Source organism: Bactrocera latifrons, unplaced genomic scaffold, assembly GCF_001853355.1.
Source record: "Bactrocera latifrons isolate USDA-ARS-PBARC rearing strain unplaced genomic scaffold, ASM185335v1 scaffold_1, whole genome shotgun sequence".
NCBI classification, from domain to species: Eukaryota; Metazoa; Arthropoda; class Insecta; order Diptera; family Tephritidae; genus Bactrocera; species Bactrocera latifrons.
Window position 1 is genome coordinate 5,114,660 of NW_017534407.1, and position 16,441 is coordinate 5,131,100.

At 34.9% G+C, this 16,441-nt stretch overlaps 6 protein-coding genes across 11 annotated transcripts; 3 read left to right on the plus strand and 3 right to left on the minus strand.

The window, feature by feature from the left end:
- Positions 1–10: 10 nt before the first annotated feature.
- LOC108978708 lies at positions 11–3,037 on the minus strand. Its single transcript, XM_018949111.1, has 7 exons — positions 2,177–3,037; positions 1,731–2,111; positions 1,375–1,658; positions 1,080–1,309; positions 775–1,020; positions 587–716; positions 11–470 (listed from the first exon to the last, which is right to left on the minus strand). The coding sequence occupies exons 1-7, from the start codon at positions 2,616–2,618 to the stop codon at positions 435–437; spliced, it is 1,749 nt and encodes a 582-aa protein (XP_018804656.1). The 5' UTR covers positions 2,619–3,037; the 3' UTR covers positions 11–434.
- Positions 3,038–3,392: 355 nt separating this feature from the next.
- On the plus strand, positions 3,393–3,850 carry LOC108978768 (immediate early response 3-interacting protein 1). Its single transcript, XM_018949217.1, has 3 exons — positions 3,393–3,573; positions 3,629–3,730; positions 3,787–3,850. Exons 1-3 carry the CDS (start codon positions 3,486–3,488, stop codon positions 3,840–3,842), a joined length of 246 nt encoding a protein of 81 aa, XP_018804762.1. The 5' UTR covers positions 3,393–3,485; the 3' UTR covers positions 3,843–3,850.
- LOC108978759 (biogenesis of lysosome-related organelles complex 1 subunit 2) lies at positions 3,835–4,586 on the minus strand. Its single transcript, XM_018949207.1, has 2 exons — positions 4,103–4,586; positions 3,835–4,043 (listed from the first exon to the last, which is right to left on the minus strand). Exons 1-2 carry the CDS (start codon positions 4,442–4,444, stop codon positions 3,903–3,905), a joined length of 483 nt encoding a protein of 160 aa, XP_018804752.1. The 5' UTR covers positions 4,445–4,586; the 3' UTR covers positions 3,835–3,902.
- Positions 4,587–4,747: 161 nt separating this feature from the next.
- On the plus strand, positions 4,748–7,901 carry LOC108978733 (uncharacterized protein YER152C). 5 transcript variants are annotated; one of them, XM_018949159.1, is made up of 7 exons: positions 4,748–5,036; positions 5,618–5,786; positions 5,847–5,971; positions 6,038–6,192; positions 6,835–6,981; positions 7,059–7,293; positions 7,355–7,901. In XM_018949159.1, exons 1-7 carry the CDS (start codon positions 4,894–4,896, stop codon positions 7,779–7,781), a joined length of 1,401 nt encoding a protein of 466 aa, XP_018804704.1. In that variant the 5' UTR covers positions 4,748–4,893; the 3' UTR covers positions 7,782–7,901. The 5 variants fall into 5 exon arrangements, with proteins under 5 accessions (XP_018804704.1, XP_018804713.1, XP_018804740.1 ...); XM_018949168.1 differs by having other exon boundaries at positions 4,962–5,036; positions 5,147–5,786; XM_018949195.1 differs by lacking the exon at positions 4,748–5,036 and adding an exon at positions 5,044–5,378.
- LOC108978722 (zinc finger protein 93-like) lies at positions 7,768–10,140 on the minus strand. Of its 2 annotated transcripts, XM_018949145.1 has the most exons (3): positions 9,602–10,140; positions 8,082–9,538; positions 7,768–8,022 (listed from the first exon to the last, which is right to left on the minus strand). In XM_018949145.1, the coding sequence occupies exons 1-3, from the start codon at positions 9,700–9,702 to the stop codon at positions 7,856–7,858; spliced, it is 1,725 nt and encodes a 574-aa protein (XP_018804690.1). In that variant the 5' UTR covers positions 9,703–10,140; the 3' UTR covers positions 7,768–7,855. The 2 variants fall into 2 exon arrangements, with proteins under 2 accessions (XP_018804690.1, XP_018804682.1); XM_018949137.1 differs by having other exon boundaries at positions 7,826–9,538.
- A 153-nt stretch (positions 10,141–10,293) lies between these two features.
- Positions 10,294–16,420, plus strand: LOC108978715 (protein suppressor of underreplication). Its single transcript, XM_018949124.1, has 4 exons — positions 10,294–10,711; positions 11,893–12,092; positions 12,165–12,343; positions 12,873–16,420. Exons 1-4 carry the CDS (start codon positions 10,381–10,383, stop codon positions 15,940–15,942), a joined length of 3,780 nt encoding a protein of 1,259 aa, XP_018804669.1. The 5' UTR covers positions 10,294–10,380; the 3' UTR covers positions 15,943–16,420.
- The last annotated feature ends 21 nt before the right edge of the window (positions 16,421–16,441 follow it).

A 16,441-nucleotide genomic window follows, 5' to 3' on the forward strand; every position in this document is an offset into this window, starting at 1 on the left:
AAGAATGTCGAAATTTGAAATTATAAAAATTATTTTTTAATTGTTTTTTTAACCCAACTTTTTTATATTCAAACATTTGCTATAGAGAACTTCGGCGGTTGGCGGCTCACGACGTCAAGGGATTTGAAAACGTTGAAGTAATTTTTCAATTCAATTTACGATGGATAGTAAAAAATATTTTTTCACACGCGTAAACTTAAAGCGTTACAACCATATATCATTGAATATGATAACCGTTTCCATAAAAATAATATTTACTTTTTGTATTACAAAAACTCTTCATGAATATATAAATGGCTACTTAGACATTTGAGGTAAAGCAAAATATGTAAACAAAAAAAAAAAAAATTTACCAATTTTTACATTGTTTCAATACGAAACGACGTTCAACTAAGGAAAAAAATTTAAGATTTTTTGAAATACTTTATGCTTAATTAATTCGTGTATGATAATTGGTATCGAGTTAGCAACTGGAATAGAATGTAAATTATTGCTCAACACAATATTATTTTTGCAACTTTTGCTCATCACGAAGATGCTGCTGCTCTAACTTGCAATTAAATCGAACTTATTTCGGACTACTTACGTGCTCCAAACATTGACGACGCGATAATCTATAAACGATATCATCAAATAGTTGCCTTTCGTACACCAGCAGATAATTATTAATTGTATTTTTTAGTACATCAATGCTAACGTTCTCCGCCAATATTTTTCTAAAATTTAAATATTAATTTTTTGAACGCTATTGTCACATTAAAAAATAATATTCACCTTGTGCCTTGCTTATCGTAATCATCAATTAGCTGAACATTGTAATCAACTCTATAGAATGGATCTTCTGTATTTTTTGGTACCAGCCTTGGTAGATAAGCAGAACCCTCTTTAATCGCAATATCCACTATATCTTCTTTTTTTCTATTTGAATAGTGCATCCATTTTTGAAAAGCTAAGACTTTCAACCGATAAATACCGTAGTCATTATTTTCCAAACGCACTTTCGGGTGGGTTAAGAATTTCCTGTAATGTATTTACTTTAGCAAACCAAAATGTAAAAAATTTCTACTACTGTGAATTACTTGAAGAGATCATCTAGAAAGTTGCTGGGCCTGTCGGGGAAATTTGTGCGCAGCAAAGTTAAAATTTTCAAATTAACATCATCATTCAGCAAGGAGGATACGGTATGCATCAACGCCTCCATTTTCAATTTATAGTAGTTTTCGTTTTGTATGCTGTGCTCTATTTCGAATTTAATATATTGTGCCATTAACTCAGATAAGTACCAATTTAGCTTTTTGTGATATTTCGTCTAAAAGGAAAAACAATCAACACATGTGTTTTTATAGTTCTAACAATTTTTGATATTGAACTTACGTAATTTGTAGTGGTACCATATGCTGGTTTCATGGCGCTTAACCAACTTTTAATCTGCGTCCATAAGTGTCTCACATCATCTACGGACTCTGTCTCTTGGTAATTTTTGACTATTTTAACAAACTCTCTCATATCAAAATCTGGAAAGTCCAAATCTATAGGTTCACCAGGTACTGCACCTATAGCTGATAGGGCCGCCCCTTCAATGTCGAAGATTTGTAAAATTTGATGAAATGTCAATTTATACGTTCTACGTTTAATGTCATGGTACTTTTTGTTAATTCCTTAAAAATTTTAAAACACATACACATTAATTGCAAAATCACGCAATCGTCGAGCTGAAAGTAAATAATTACCAGACAACCCTTTATGCTTGCTCAGACTAGGGGCCTTGCTCCGCAAAGACTCTGATAATGTTATATTATCTGTGCAGGTAGTACTGCTATTTGTTTCAGTCATGACATTGTGCTCTATTGGGTTTTGCGTGTCCGCCGCAAGCAGCGTTAAATTGGGCTCAGTACTTTGAGTTGTTTCATTATTTACTCTTTCGATAGCTGCTGTTGCGATATGCTCAATTGGCTGACCACTGTCCAATTTATTTTCTTCTTCTAAACTCTTAATACCTTCGTTCACCACTGATGTTAACAACTCGCACTGCGATGGAGAGGTGCAGCTATTAGTAGCCGATGGTACTTGTGTCATTGAAGAGAAATCCTTACGCGAAGAATGTGTTTGCTCTGAAAATAACAAATTTTATTAAATATATAAAGGAGGTATTTTAAATAGTGCAATTTAGTCTTACCTGAAGGTAGAACTGTACTAGATTGTTCATCTTCGTCGCTACTGATACTGATCACACTATCATCTCTAGTTGCGGCATAACCTCGTTGTGCTCGTGATAGATTACGAGCAGAAATATGGAATTTTCTCTTTGCTGTAGTGGTCTGAGGTACGGAAGTTGTTTGAAGCGCGTCATATTCGTATTTTTTTGTTAATTCATCCACGAAATCGTCCCAACTCTCATTACTTAATTGTGGTAAACTTAAAGCGTCATCATCCTCAACCAATATTACTTCTTCAAGTTCATCCATTTTATTAGACAGCTCCTTTAAAACCAGCACATCATCGTCATCGTAGATTTCAATAACTTCTTTTTCTTTAAACACATTTGATGCGTTCACTTTTTGGGAAATGGCTTTAGAAGACCAATTTGATGATCTTCGTAATTGAATGTGTTGATACATTTCAAACTGCTTTTTACATGCAGAACAATTTAACTGATTTTCAATACAATGAAATGTGTTTAATTTTTCATACAATTTTAAGTTAATTGCTTCTGTCTGAAAATTAAAACATTACAGGTATTATATTCTAAACGATTCGAGCGATCAAAACATAACGCGATAAATTTTATTTTCAGGAACCTAAGCTAGAGCGAGATGGAGCGCTTCTAACTCGCTCAAGTACAATTACACCAATCTACCAGCGCAATTTTTATATGTAGTATACATATACGCACTGATTGCACTAATCTTTCTTATATTTAAACGCACAAAACGGCAAACCGCAGTATTTTCAGTAATAACTATTAAATATCCCGCGATTTATTATATTATTAATATTATTATAAACACTATTGATTAAATGTTTATTTTTAACCAAATTTTTCTCTACCGCATAAAATAATGAACAATCGCAATTATGTATGTGTACGTAATAATTTTTTCGCTTTACAGCGTTGCCAGAATATTCCCATAACGGCTTCATTTGTTTACGAATTTGTGTGCCACACAAGTTTTTATCACTTGAAAACCTGCTGTATGCTTTTCCCGCTCTCACATTCAATATTTACAAATTGCTTACAAGGAATGTAACCAGAGAAAACGATTCCGCTATTTGATGAGTACTTTCTGTATAATAAATTATGGTCCACACAACGGGGCTGCCACTCAATTATGATATGTCAGACGTAAATGGAGACAATTTTTTGACTGAATGACAAGATAATTGAAAGATCAGGTAGCACTTATTTTGGAACAATTTGAGAGCTGGAATATTGTAGATTGTTGTAGATCGTCGTCATCGTTTTCTAAAAATATTTGATTATCAAAATGTTTACCTTATGGACACTTGTGGAGGCATCTTTACTATGCCTAAATGCAGTATGTGTATTACACGAAGAACGCTTTTTGGCCAAGTGTGAGTAAAACACAAGGTAAATAAGCATGCTAATATTAATAAAGTACTTCTGTAGTTGGTTGGGGTGCACAGGCCTCTAATATGCAGGAATTTGGACAGCCCACAGCGAAAGCTCAAATCTTAAATCTGGTTAGGTCCATTCGAACTGTTGCAAAGAGTAAGTGTGAAGATAACATAAATTATTACATGTACCAATTTATATTTTCTTTTTAGTACCACTTATATTCCTTAATGTGCTTGCGATATTAATAAAGCTGATACTTGGATAATAAAGCGACTTTTATTTTGTATGTAGTTTAATTAATCTAAATAATAATACTATTGATATTTCAATTCATAGTAACTCTTCGTTGAAGTACTGACTTTACTCTGTTTTCAAGTGCTATGCTGTAGGCATCCAATTTATAAGCAGCAGCTTCCAACTTGTCGACGGTGTCCGATATTTCGTCGATTTGCTTCATTAATGGAACCTATAATAATAAACGATTTTGTAACGCGTTTAGCAATGAAGCAATAAAAACTATAATACCAATTGTTGGAATTTTATGCTTAGTTCATTTGTTGATACGCTCAGGTTTTCAGCAATTTGCTGCATATCTGAATACTTAGCCACAGTAGCTTTATTCATTTCCTCCAAAAGCTTGTAGTCTTCAAGTGGAGCGTTTAGTTCATTACTTATGTAGTCCTCCGTCTTGCGAAACATTTTTGTTGCTAATTTGCTCAAATTAGGATCATGAGGATCCAGAGCTTCGAAACTTGAAGTACTTGTGGACAATGTGGGACCACGTATAGGCGAATCAAGTAATGCATTATAATCTTGTATGGTTTGAGGCTCTGATGCCTCTGCAAAATATTCCCCTTTGTTCTCCATTGATCAAATTTTATTATTTACACCCGGTTATCTATAATAGGGTATATTGCACTTTTAGTGTATTTTTAGAACAAATATTTTTCCAAAAACAAATTAATTCTTATTATTGGCAAAAAGGTATTCGTAAACAAACTACAGCTGTTATAACTTTATGAGCGATGCCACTGTCTGCGAACTTTATTTGGAGAGATGGAAAACAATTTCGACAGACAATTTATGTACCACAAATTTATAGATCAAGATACCGAAAAAACAATCGATACATATTGTCTGAAATATTTATCGAACATAATTCCTTTAGTATTTCTACTTTGAAGTAAATAGGATATGATTTATTTAAACTTCTTAAAGCGCAATATTTAATGCAATCAATTATTGTCTTAAAAAATGGTGCATGATGGCAAGAGCTATGTCTAAATCGAAAGGTTTAAGTTTGTTAATTATATAGTATGAGCTCCAGATTTTTGTGCACACCTCAACTTCGGTTAAGACTAAACGTTAAAAGTCGAATTATAAAGTCAGAAAAATATTTTGTCACTGGGCTTGGGAAACATTCGTATCACCAAGCAACTAATCCACTATGCGCGATAAAGTACGATTCTTAAACGATAAGTATATATGTACATACATGCATTTATAATATGCATTATAATAACATCTATTAACGACAGAGGATGTACTCTAATGAATATTACCATAAAGCTCATTTAGATGTCTTTTAGTCCAAACTGATAATTAGCAATGGCTGGACGTACTTTGTGTTTTAATTCTAATATTAGGAGCCAAACATACACACATACGAAAATGTAAAAACCAAGAATGAGGATAGAAGTATATATACTTACATAATGTATATAGAATGTCTACCATTTAAAGGTTTCATATAGTCTCTTAAAGTTATAACGAACAGGAAACATAGCGTTCAAGATTGTAAGTACGTAAGCTTATTTTTGTATGAATGGAACACTAATTTTTTAAACATGTGTAAAAATTTATAATTTTATGTGGCGTTATGACAAGTTATAAATGACGTAATTAAGTAGTACTTAGAGTAGGGTACTTATGTAAATATCAATCCATGTATAATCATCCTATCTCATTATATGAGTTTTATCAAAACACAAACACCAGAAGTAGTAACAGCCAGTAATTCTCCTCATTTGATGTGATTTGAGGTGAAATGGCGCTTGTCAATGTCGATCGCAAGCTAAAACATTTATTTGATGGTAGTGACTGGAATGTTTATGACGACAACGTCCTTAATTTGGGCGTGGGTGCTCCAGGTCCAGATTTATTGCAGAACTGCTGTGATATTTTTGAAGCAGCTACAAAGCATAGACTAGTAAGTTAACTGTTATATTAAAAGTAATATTTAATAACAACTAATTATTTCGCTATTTAGAAATATGAAAAACAAAGCAATTTATCTTATCTTTTCCAATACGGGCCCACTAGTGGTTCAGTAGAAATACGAAATGCTATCGCAGAATACTTCAGTTCTCTATATGTTGATGATCCCGTAAAAAGGTAAATATGTATGTGTGTATTCGAATATCTCAAGATATACTATTTTTTAACCCAATTACTACAAAGTGAGGATCTTATTATAACAACTGGTGCATCACAAGGACTACATTTTGTCTTATCAACTCTGCTTGATTTAAATGGGGTAATTTTTGTTGACGAAGTTACTTATATGATTGCATTGGATACTATGAAACATTTTACAACTCTCACCATCGTACCGTGTATGTAAAACTATCTCTATATATGTACATATATTTACGTTTTTTATATAATTAAGTCCTTATTTCATTCATTCCTTTTTATACCCTGAACAGGATATATTAAGTTTGCCAAGAATTTTTTAACAACCAGAAAGAAATTTAATATATATAAATCATCAGCCTGACGAGCTGCGTCGATCTAACCACGTCCATGTAACGATTACCTAAATCCTGTTTGGATTATCGAGGCCCTTCTGTCTATCCGTCTGTTGGTATATACGACAGCCAGTTTCTCAGCTTTTGAGATATGAATCAGCAATTTTCCACAGATCCTTTTCTCCCCAGAAGCTAAGTCGGAATCGCCGAAATCGAACTACTAGCATATACATATATGTATGTCATACGAACTGATCGGACAAAATTAAATTCTTATTTGGAAAACTTTATTTAACAAGTTATCTTCACAAAATTTGACATGTACTATACTCTAAGCCAATAACACAATCTTAAAAAAAAAAATCACATCGGACCACAAGTTCTTGCTAGAAAATTTTAACATCCGAAGGTTATTATAGTTTTGGTACACCCAAACTTAACGTTTTTTTTTTATTGTTTTGTGCTATAATACCAATTTAATAATTGCTGTATAATTTTTTATTTCAGTAAAACTTAATGACGATGGAGTTGATGTGAAGGAACTTGAAAAAATAGTACGGGAAAAACGGTTTCAATCAAAATCTAAAACTTTCTGGGCAATGTACTATACTATTCCAACTTATCATAATCCAACTGGTATACTTTTTTCTGAAGGTATTAGTCGAAATATAGAATGCTATTTGAAAGGTAAATTTAACACTTTCGATTTCTCGTTCCAAATAAAAAAATAGTTGTTTGCCAAGAGCTTGCGAATTTAGCTAGGCAATATGACTTCTTAATACTATGTGACGACTGTTATAATATTCTAAATTACACAAGTTCGAAGCCAACGAAACGCTTGTTTGCCTACGATAATGGCCCCGGAAATATAATTTCAAATGGAAGTTTCGCAAAGTTAATTGGACCAGGCGTTCGAGTAGGTTGGTTGGAGGTACCTGCCCGATTAAAACCAATTTTAGAAAATTCGTGAGTAAAAGAAACTTTTGAAAATTCATTTCTCAAATATGATTGAATTCTATTATTGCAGTGGTATTTTGTATAGTGGAGGCTGCTTTAATAATTATACATCGGGTATATTAGCCAGTCTTTTTGAACTAAAATTGGCACAAGAACACATTGCCATTGTGAAGCGTGCTTATAAAGAACGCATGTTGGCAGCTTGTGAAATACTTGAAAAAAATTTGCCTGTCAGTTGCAAATGGATTAAACCGTTGGGTGGATATTTCGTTTGGATTTCTCTACCAACGAATACAGATGCTGGGCAACTTTTACAAACTTGTTTGCAAGATGAGAAAATATTTTTCATTATCGGTTCTCGTTTTGCTTACGACCCTATGGTGTCAAATAATTGTTTGCGTTTATCTATTTCATTTCACAAAAAGGATAAATTAGTTGACGGTGTCACACGCTTCTGTGCAGTGCTGAAACGTCATCTGGAAGAACCCAAAAAATGAAAAAACAATAATTTTTATTTTATACACATATGTACATATATATATTACAATTCAATCATATATTGGTGGGATCTTTAGCAATGTTTTAGCAAATAAAAAAAATTAAAGTTTATCTTGCAAGATATTATTTTAGTTATGTGTGCTTTTTTAGCATGTGGCGCTGCACGTCGATCTTCCGCCAAAACTTCTCTTCGCACTTTATACATTGATGCGTCTTTCCAGTGGTGTGGATGGCCAGATGCTGTTTCAGATGACACAGTTGTGTAAAGGATTTCGCACAGATGTGACAAATATGCTTACGTTCGTTTTGATGTTGACTCAGCACATGTTTCTTCAAATGATCGAGTGTCGCAAATGGCTTATCACAGAGTTCACAGGTGTGTCGTTTTATTTGCGAATGTACTACACGTATATGTTGTTTCAAATTAGTATCAGTGTTAAAAGTTTTTCTACAATATGGACATTCGTGTGGAGCATCTAAAAATATGCGTAAATGAGTTTTCACGTGGTAGTTTAATGCTGAGTTGCTACGAAATATTTTATCACATATTTCACATTTCAGCAGATTTCCCGTCGCGCTTCGTTCAATACCACTTTGAACATGATGTATACTCTTATGATGTATCAATTGGGTATAATGCGTGAAGCTAGCGTCGCATTTACTGCATATTAATACCGGCAGTTCATGTTTGTGGGCAATATGTTGTAATAGAGTTTTCTGATTTAAGAAGCCTTCAAAACATTTTGGACATTTAAAACACAATTGAGAATTTAAAACTGCACTATCCTTAGTATCAGTGCACTTTGCATCCGTATTCGTTAAATGTAACATATCTGGCAAATTAAAGTCTAAAGCATCCCAACATTCCGAAAAATTAAATGAATTCTCATTAACATTGCTCAAGAGAAATTCATCAAGAAATTCCTCATTCATTTCAATTTCAACATCATCTTCATCCTGATTCACTGGCATGAGCAAATGTGTCTCTTGATAGTGTTGTTGTAAGGAAGCTTGTGAGACAAATTCTGTATGCACTTTTTCGGAACGGGGACATAGGCTACAGTAGTATAATAATGCACTGGCAGTGTGCACATTGGAAAGTACGTGTTTTAGCAATAGCCCACGACTTTTGTATAATTTTGCACATGGTACACAAACATATCGGCCATCCATATGACATTCATTAATATGCTTCTCCAAAGTCTCTGCATTAGCATATAAGCTACAACAGTATTCACATATGCTTATACCTAAATCAGTTTGGTTTATATGGAGATTTTCGTGCACCTTTAGCTGACGAAACGCAGTAAATTTGTCCGAGCATTCTCCGCAATTATACACACGCTTGGAATGGCGTTTTACTTTTGCAGAATTAAGTATTTGACTACTTGCCAAAGTGTTACCTTCAACTTCTTTCTGCATTTTTGGAAGAATTGTGCGAAACTTCTTGATATATTGTTCGGAACATTGCTCTTCAGGCTTGGAAATATTAAATTGTGTGCTATTGGATTCTTTCGAATTATTGAAAGTATTATTTCCTTTACGATATAAATTGTCGGAAACGATACCGTTTTTGAAATTTGTTTTTGGGACAACATCTTCCTTCCTTTCGTCTCTCACCACCGTTAAGCTCTCTGCAGCGACATTTTCTACCCTCGGATTTGTTTCTATTACAGAATCATAAGCCGAGAATGTTTTGAATATATATTCTTGTAAGCGTGTCCTGTCCGTAATTGGTATTAAGCCAAAACTAGTACTAATAAACGAATTTAATTTTGAATAAAGATTATGACAATTTGTAATACTCAAGAAAACTTACTTGCGAATCAGGAAACCAATAATACTATCAAAAAAATTTACAAATGTTTTCCGCTCCTTGTATATTTTCATTAAAATCTTGTCTGTACGTAGCTCCGCCATCGTTGATATAAACAAACTACAGCTGCGAAATATTTATTTCTACCATCTACTGCATTCATGCTATTGATTTCTTGAGGAAGTATGGCCACACTAATTTGGCGCGATTTTTTAATAAGTGAATTTAGCTGTCAGAGTGACAATTCAATAGCCCCGCCATCGAGTTGCTTTTCTCATCATATTTTGGTGCTTTGCGTGCTTTTTCGTTTTCCAAAACAAAACCGTGCTCGAAAAATTGTGTGTGTCCAAATAAAGTGCAGATTAAAAATACGAAAAATATCAAAATATTGTTATAAATTATTAGAACATTTTATATTTCCATGACGACCTTAAAGTTCAGTGACCCTGTCACGCCGACCCAATAAAGCAAATAGCTTTAGCTAGAACATAATCAAGAGTTTTAGTGTTCTTTCAGATATTAAATAGTAAAAATTATACACATGCAATATTTTACAAGTGCAAGAGTAACTCAGGAATATTTCGATACGCCAAATACGCTAGTTATTGGACCATTCTCTATGTTTGTGATATTCTTTTACATCAAACTATTTTACGTATTGGTTGCTCTATACATATCATTGCATTACATCAACACAATCGGCGACTAATATCCATATATAGGGGGCATACGCAACAACAGAGTAAGACAAGTGAATCGCGGCGGGGGTTTGTAGTATAGAAATGTATCATTTTATGGCCACATGTGCACCTGAGCCATTGGAGTTATCGGAAAAGGTTCAAATACCAGGCCACGTACGACAATATCTTAAGGACTTCCAATTAGAGACACTTCGTTTTTTACATAGACATTTAGCTAATCGAGACTTTTGTATATTGAACGATGAGAGTGGCTTGGGCAAATGTGTGTCAACTGCTGTGTATTTAGGTGTAATAGCCAAAAATAAAACATGTATTATTGTTGTTCAAAACGATGATGAACTTGTTGCTAGTTGGCAATTTCACTTCGATGTACTTACAAATCTAACAGTTGGAGTTTTGGGTTCGAATACGAGTAAGCTTATTCTTCTAAAAATCTTTTCATTTACATTTATAAATAATTACTGGAAAGTATGTAAATCAAAATGACCGCATACCTCCCGCTTAGCATTGACCTCGTTATTCTAGTTGCATCGTGCTAATATGTAAGCATATATGTATATATGTAAGCATGCGCTCTTATCAGTTACTAATACATATTTATATCCACATGCACTTCTATTAGCCTCTAATATTTCTAATTTCTATATATTCTGTAAAATCAGAGTTAAAATAATGTGTATACAAATACAGTTGAAATCAAAATAATAGAAGCACATGTAAAGGCAGGATTAAAATTGATAAGCATGTAATGTTACAAATATTATACAAATTTTAGTTTATTTCAATATATACCAACGCATATTTTGGATCCAATCTTTTAAAACATTATAAGTAAAGTATCTTAATAGTTTTCTGCATTTGTAACCGTCTATGGCCGGATATATGTACATCCGACTCTGGTCCGACTGTCTTGTGAACGGAATAAATTAGCGAATACTATTGTTGTTTTAACGGTTATCTAATCCCCGTTGGGATGGTAAGGGTCATTTGCGTTGTCGTTGAGGTTATCTAACGGACGGACCAGGAAACGTGCTGTTTCGACGGGGTCGGACCAAAGGGAGGAGGGTGTTAGATGAGTAGTGTTTGAAGGGCATGCAATATGAATATTATATCAACGATATCATTGCTTCATTACTTCGTTAATGTACATTGATAGTTAAAAACCATTAAAATTAAATGAAAAGTTTAGGATTTTAATAAAATCAACAAGAAAAATGGTCAACTATTTAATGAAACTATAATATCCTCCAAAAATTCAAATCTTTCAATACAAGAATTGATTTTGAAATAGTTTCGAGACATGATACCAAGTTGACCGTCTTTGGGCAAATAAAAATCCGGGTCCGTTCCGATCCCGCCTGTCGTGGGCACGGCTATGGTTACACTGTAGTAATCCGATTTCTTCGCACCGTTGTGTTAAACAATATCCTGTGCCAAATTTTATGAAAATTTCCCTCAAAGATTCCATTTGGTATCCGACGTTTCCTTCTATGTGTTACAAATTATGTACTCACAACAGACAACAGATCGCAGAGCAATCCACAGTATTAATCTGATATAATATATTTGTATTTATCTGCTCTCTCCATACAGGCATCTTGGAATCACCGCCAAATATAATCATAGCGAAATGGGCTACTCTGCGATCAACAATTGATGGAAACAAATATAATTATGATTATATTATTATCGATAATCGAGGCCTAATGATGAGTAATAATTTCTGCATGTCTATGCTCTTGAGTAACTATGAAAATAAAGTCAACTTAATAATATCTAGTAACGATGTGACGGTAGGTATCATAAATTATTGTGCACCAAATATAATTATTGAGTACTAATTATGTTTAATTATTTAATTTCAGTCTGATTTAAAATTGTTACATAACTCGCTGCGTCTGGGTGGGCGTTTGGAACATCAGTATGAACAGTTTAAAGTTTTTGAGTCGAAATACAAATTGCCCGACTCGAAGGATGTACTTAATAAAATTGCAGATTTGGAACAATATTTCTTAAAACGTGAAATGATAAGTGATTTTTGCAAGTAAGAGAATATAGTAAATAATTTTAATATACAAACTTATTATCCTCTTATTATACTCTGACGGAGTATATTTAGTCTGTCATGAAGTTCTCAACACCCAAAGGTAACGTTGCAGATCCTATAAAAATTTATCAGAGTTGATTTAGATATGTCCGTTTGTCTGTATATATGTTAGCTACTCCCTTAGTTTTTGGTATATAGCTCTGAAAGTTTGTATAAAACTTTTTTATCCCCAAGAAGCTGCTCATTTATCGGAATCGCCAATGTCATATGTAGAGGGTTAGCTTTGCATGCAAGGAGAGGTGGTTAGAGTTTTGCGGGGACTAATTGCATGCAGGACATATATTTGGCATGTCGGGGCTGATTCTGATCAAAATTAAGTTTTTGTATGGAGGCTTTTTTTTATTGTCAATGGTGTTCTACTAACTTCGCGACAATCGAAGTTATTATTTTTTCTAATTTGATTGTAAAAAACTGTGCATGCAAAGTGAAATTGACAATTAATAAATTTTTGTATTAACACCCATAGAGATTTTCGGTTGCGGCGTTATCGACATCAGTTTGAGGACGAGCTGCCGCTTGTGGATGCAGAACGATATAAAATTAATTTAGATCTTTGGCGTTCAAATAACTCACAAAAATCGAATGATAATGTTAACAACTTAAATGCGAATTCTGAAACGCCGACTGAAGAACTGTTCAATCAAGCATTAGCGCTAGATCGGGAAATAACGCACATTATAGATGGACAAAAGGCTGAAGCGTTGGTAATGGCAAATAATGAGGCTTCGGACGATGCGCTTAGTATGTCACCGCTTTTAATCGACTCTGACTCATGCAATAGTGATGACACCGAAGAAGTTGTCGACATAACGAATCAAGAAATCGGTTTGCCTCCTAAAAATAAATCACCAGCTCCCGATATTTATGAATTTGTTGACTTATCAACTGAGAAATGTTCGGAGGAATATGTGAGTAGTGTTAGCAGAGCTAAACCCAACACTGCAAAACAAACGACTGAAACGCGATCGAATTCACGATCGCCTGTGCTAAAAAGCAACCACATTAAGACAATTGTAATAAAAGACACAGAAGAAATCGATAATAGCAAAGAATTGACTAAAGGCCAACCCAACCGAAAAAAGACAAAATTACAAGCTTCCAAAAAGGTTTTGGAAAAAATGACAAATGGAAAGCAAGCAGATAAAAATGACAATCAAAATGAAGGTTTGAACACCCGCGTGGAAAAGAATGCCGTCAAGGTGAATGATAGCAATAAAAATGCAACAGTTGCAAAACGTCAAATGAGAAATAAAAACGTAATCAAGCCTCAGCAAAATGTTGTTGCGGAAAGTCAAACGTCACAAGTTAAAGTTAATAATAAAGATAATACAATTACCACAACTAAACGCAGAACTGTGAAACAACCGGAAAAATATGTAAAACAAACCGCAAATAAAATAATATCTACTGATAAAACTAAACTTGCCACTCCAGCGAAGCAAAAGAATTTGGTTAAATCACTTAAAAATGAGGAAACACTAAATACAACTGATAAAGCGGTTGAGCATACTAGCCCTAACAAATTTAATGAAGCTAAGCAGCATACTGATAAGCCAGTAAGAGGAAAAGACCAAACACTCACTGAAAAATGCACTGTATCGAAGGAAAGAGCAGTAAAATCCAAGCAGAATGTGAGTGAATCAATAGAGACCCCTAGACGTTTAAGACAGACAAGAGGCGACAAAACTGATGTTCGAAAAGACACAAAGGTTGAGACAACTGAAAAGGTTACTCCAGCTACAGTAGAGTCTAGAAATACTAAAAAAAAGGCACCGGAAAGTGATAAGGTCAATGAAAATAAATCTGCAAAAAATTCATCAAAAGATGATGTCGTAAAACAAACCGTCAAACCGAAATCAAAAAATAACACACGCGTAGATGTGCCAGCTACACCAACCGCGCGAAATACCAGAAGTATGCAACGCCAAACGCGGTCCACGGACGCCGGAAAAAGTAAATACATGAAAACGCCACTGATACTAGATGATAGTAGAAAACCGAAAAGAAAACGAGCTAGACTAAACGATTGTGCCAAGGCTGGAACTAAGGCTCAGCAAGAAGATGAAAGCTCATCGGTTGAGGCAGAAACAACAAGAAAACGAAAGAAAAACGAGAAGGAAAAAATAGCAACTGAGGATAACAGTAATGCAAGTGCGAAAACCGCGCAAAGTAAAGGTAAGAAAAGGCAAACAAATAATAAAGTTATTGATACTACCGATTCGGCCATACTGCCATGCTCCGGCAACACAGAAGACATGCAATGTGGACAAAAAATAATTGCCGATACGCAAACAGATGACGGATTTTTGCGACCACCAACACCGGTGCGCAACATACGTAATTCTGAACCAAAAAACTTTTTACCCACACCTATTGGCATAAACGATTCCGAAGTAGTATTTGTGCCATGCACAGACGCGCCGCATAAAAATCAATCGATTGTTGTCCTCTCCAGTTCAACGGATGAAGGCTCAGTTTCGTCTCAGCACTCTGCACAGAGCCGGCGAACACGTGCGCTGAAACAGAAAACGGCGCTCAAGCGTACAGCAACGGACATTGCCAATACCAGTCCATTGCTCACAACGCCCACTTTCGGCGAACTATTAGCCAAACAGCGAATGCAACGCAAGTCACCGGACTTGTTCAGTGCGAGCACCGAACTTGGCCTAACTTGCACACAGAAAACGGCAAGCGATCGGCACGATGGCGTTGAAGCTTTTCAAGGCTTCAAAATATTCGGTTCGGAAGTGAAACAAATGCAACAACAAAACGCGCAAACTGTAGGTGGCAAGAAATCAAAGCAAGTGCTAAGCCGTGGACGCTCATGTTTAAATATACTCGAGAAAATGTTTGATACGCCCGCTACGCAGGCCACAGATGCTGCGCCGACTGCTCAAACACAAACGCAACCTAAAACAAAAACAACAAACACACAGAAATCAACAAAGAAAGCGCCAGACAGTAAATTGGTGAAACGAGCGACCAGGGGTAGCCAACCGGTAATGCCAACACTGCCAAATGCAGTCTCCGCCACACAGCAGCAACAACACGAGAAAAATAAACAAACCCAAAATAATGGCACTGCTACAAATCAGGTGATTAGCGGCGCTCTGGTGGACGAAGAAATATTCGAAATAACGAATAATGATGCCTTCGGCAGTGTGATGCGCATCAACTCAAATGGTGAAATATCGCCGGTACAAACGACTACACGCGGCCTACAGCCAACACAACACAATAAAATCACGAACTATCTGATCGGTACAACGCAACTAACACCAACGGAAGCCACCATGGATGAGCGTACGCCGAGCAAGCGCACACAAACGCCACTGTCTGGCACAGTGGCGCGCCGATCGCCGAAAAATAAATCAACACAATCAACCAAGCTGACCAAGTGGTTTCAGAAAAACGGCACGCTCAATGATCTCCAAGCGAATGCAACACAGAATGACCCCAATTTGCGTACGCACAGCAGAAACACAATGGCTAAGCGTCTTAAGCGGCGTTGCCTTGAGTTATCCTTCAGGAATTGAATGAAATTGATCACGTTGATAATGATGATGAGGACGTTAGACGCGACAATATGCATGTACATATGTATGTATGCACATTAATTAAATTAAAAATGCATGTATTTAATTATAGAATTATAGACAGTATATTTTAGACAGTTTTAATCTATCTGTATTCAATTTTAACACAAATACACATATACAGCTATTTTTTAAATTACTTACATATTTAGTAAACTAATTAAATATTGTACGTACACACAAAAAACAACAAAAGAATTAGTTCAAACTATAGACATTTTTAGTGTAAGCTTTGCGAAATGCCTGTACCCCATACATAAAACTGCTGAGTACAACTTTATCGCAATGGCCATTGAACGCCAATGAATGTATCCCTCGTATTCTATTACATATGAAAGCAATTGGAAATTTTACATACATATTTACATATACAAAACAAAAAAAAACTAAATACGTTTACATTAGTTTTGTTTTAGTGTTAAATAATATTATACAAACA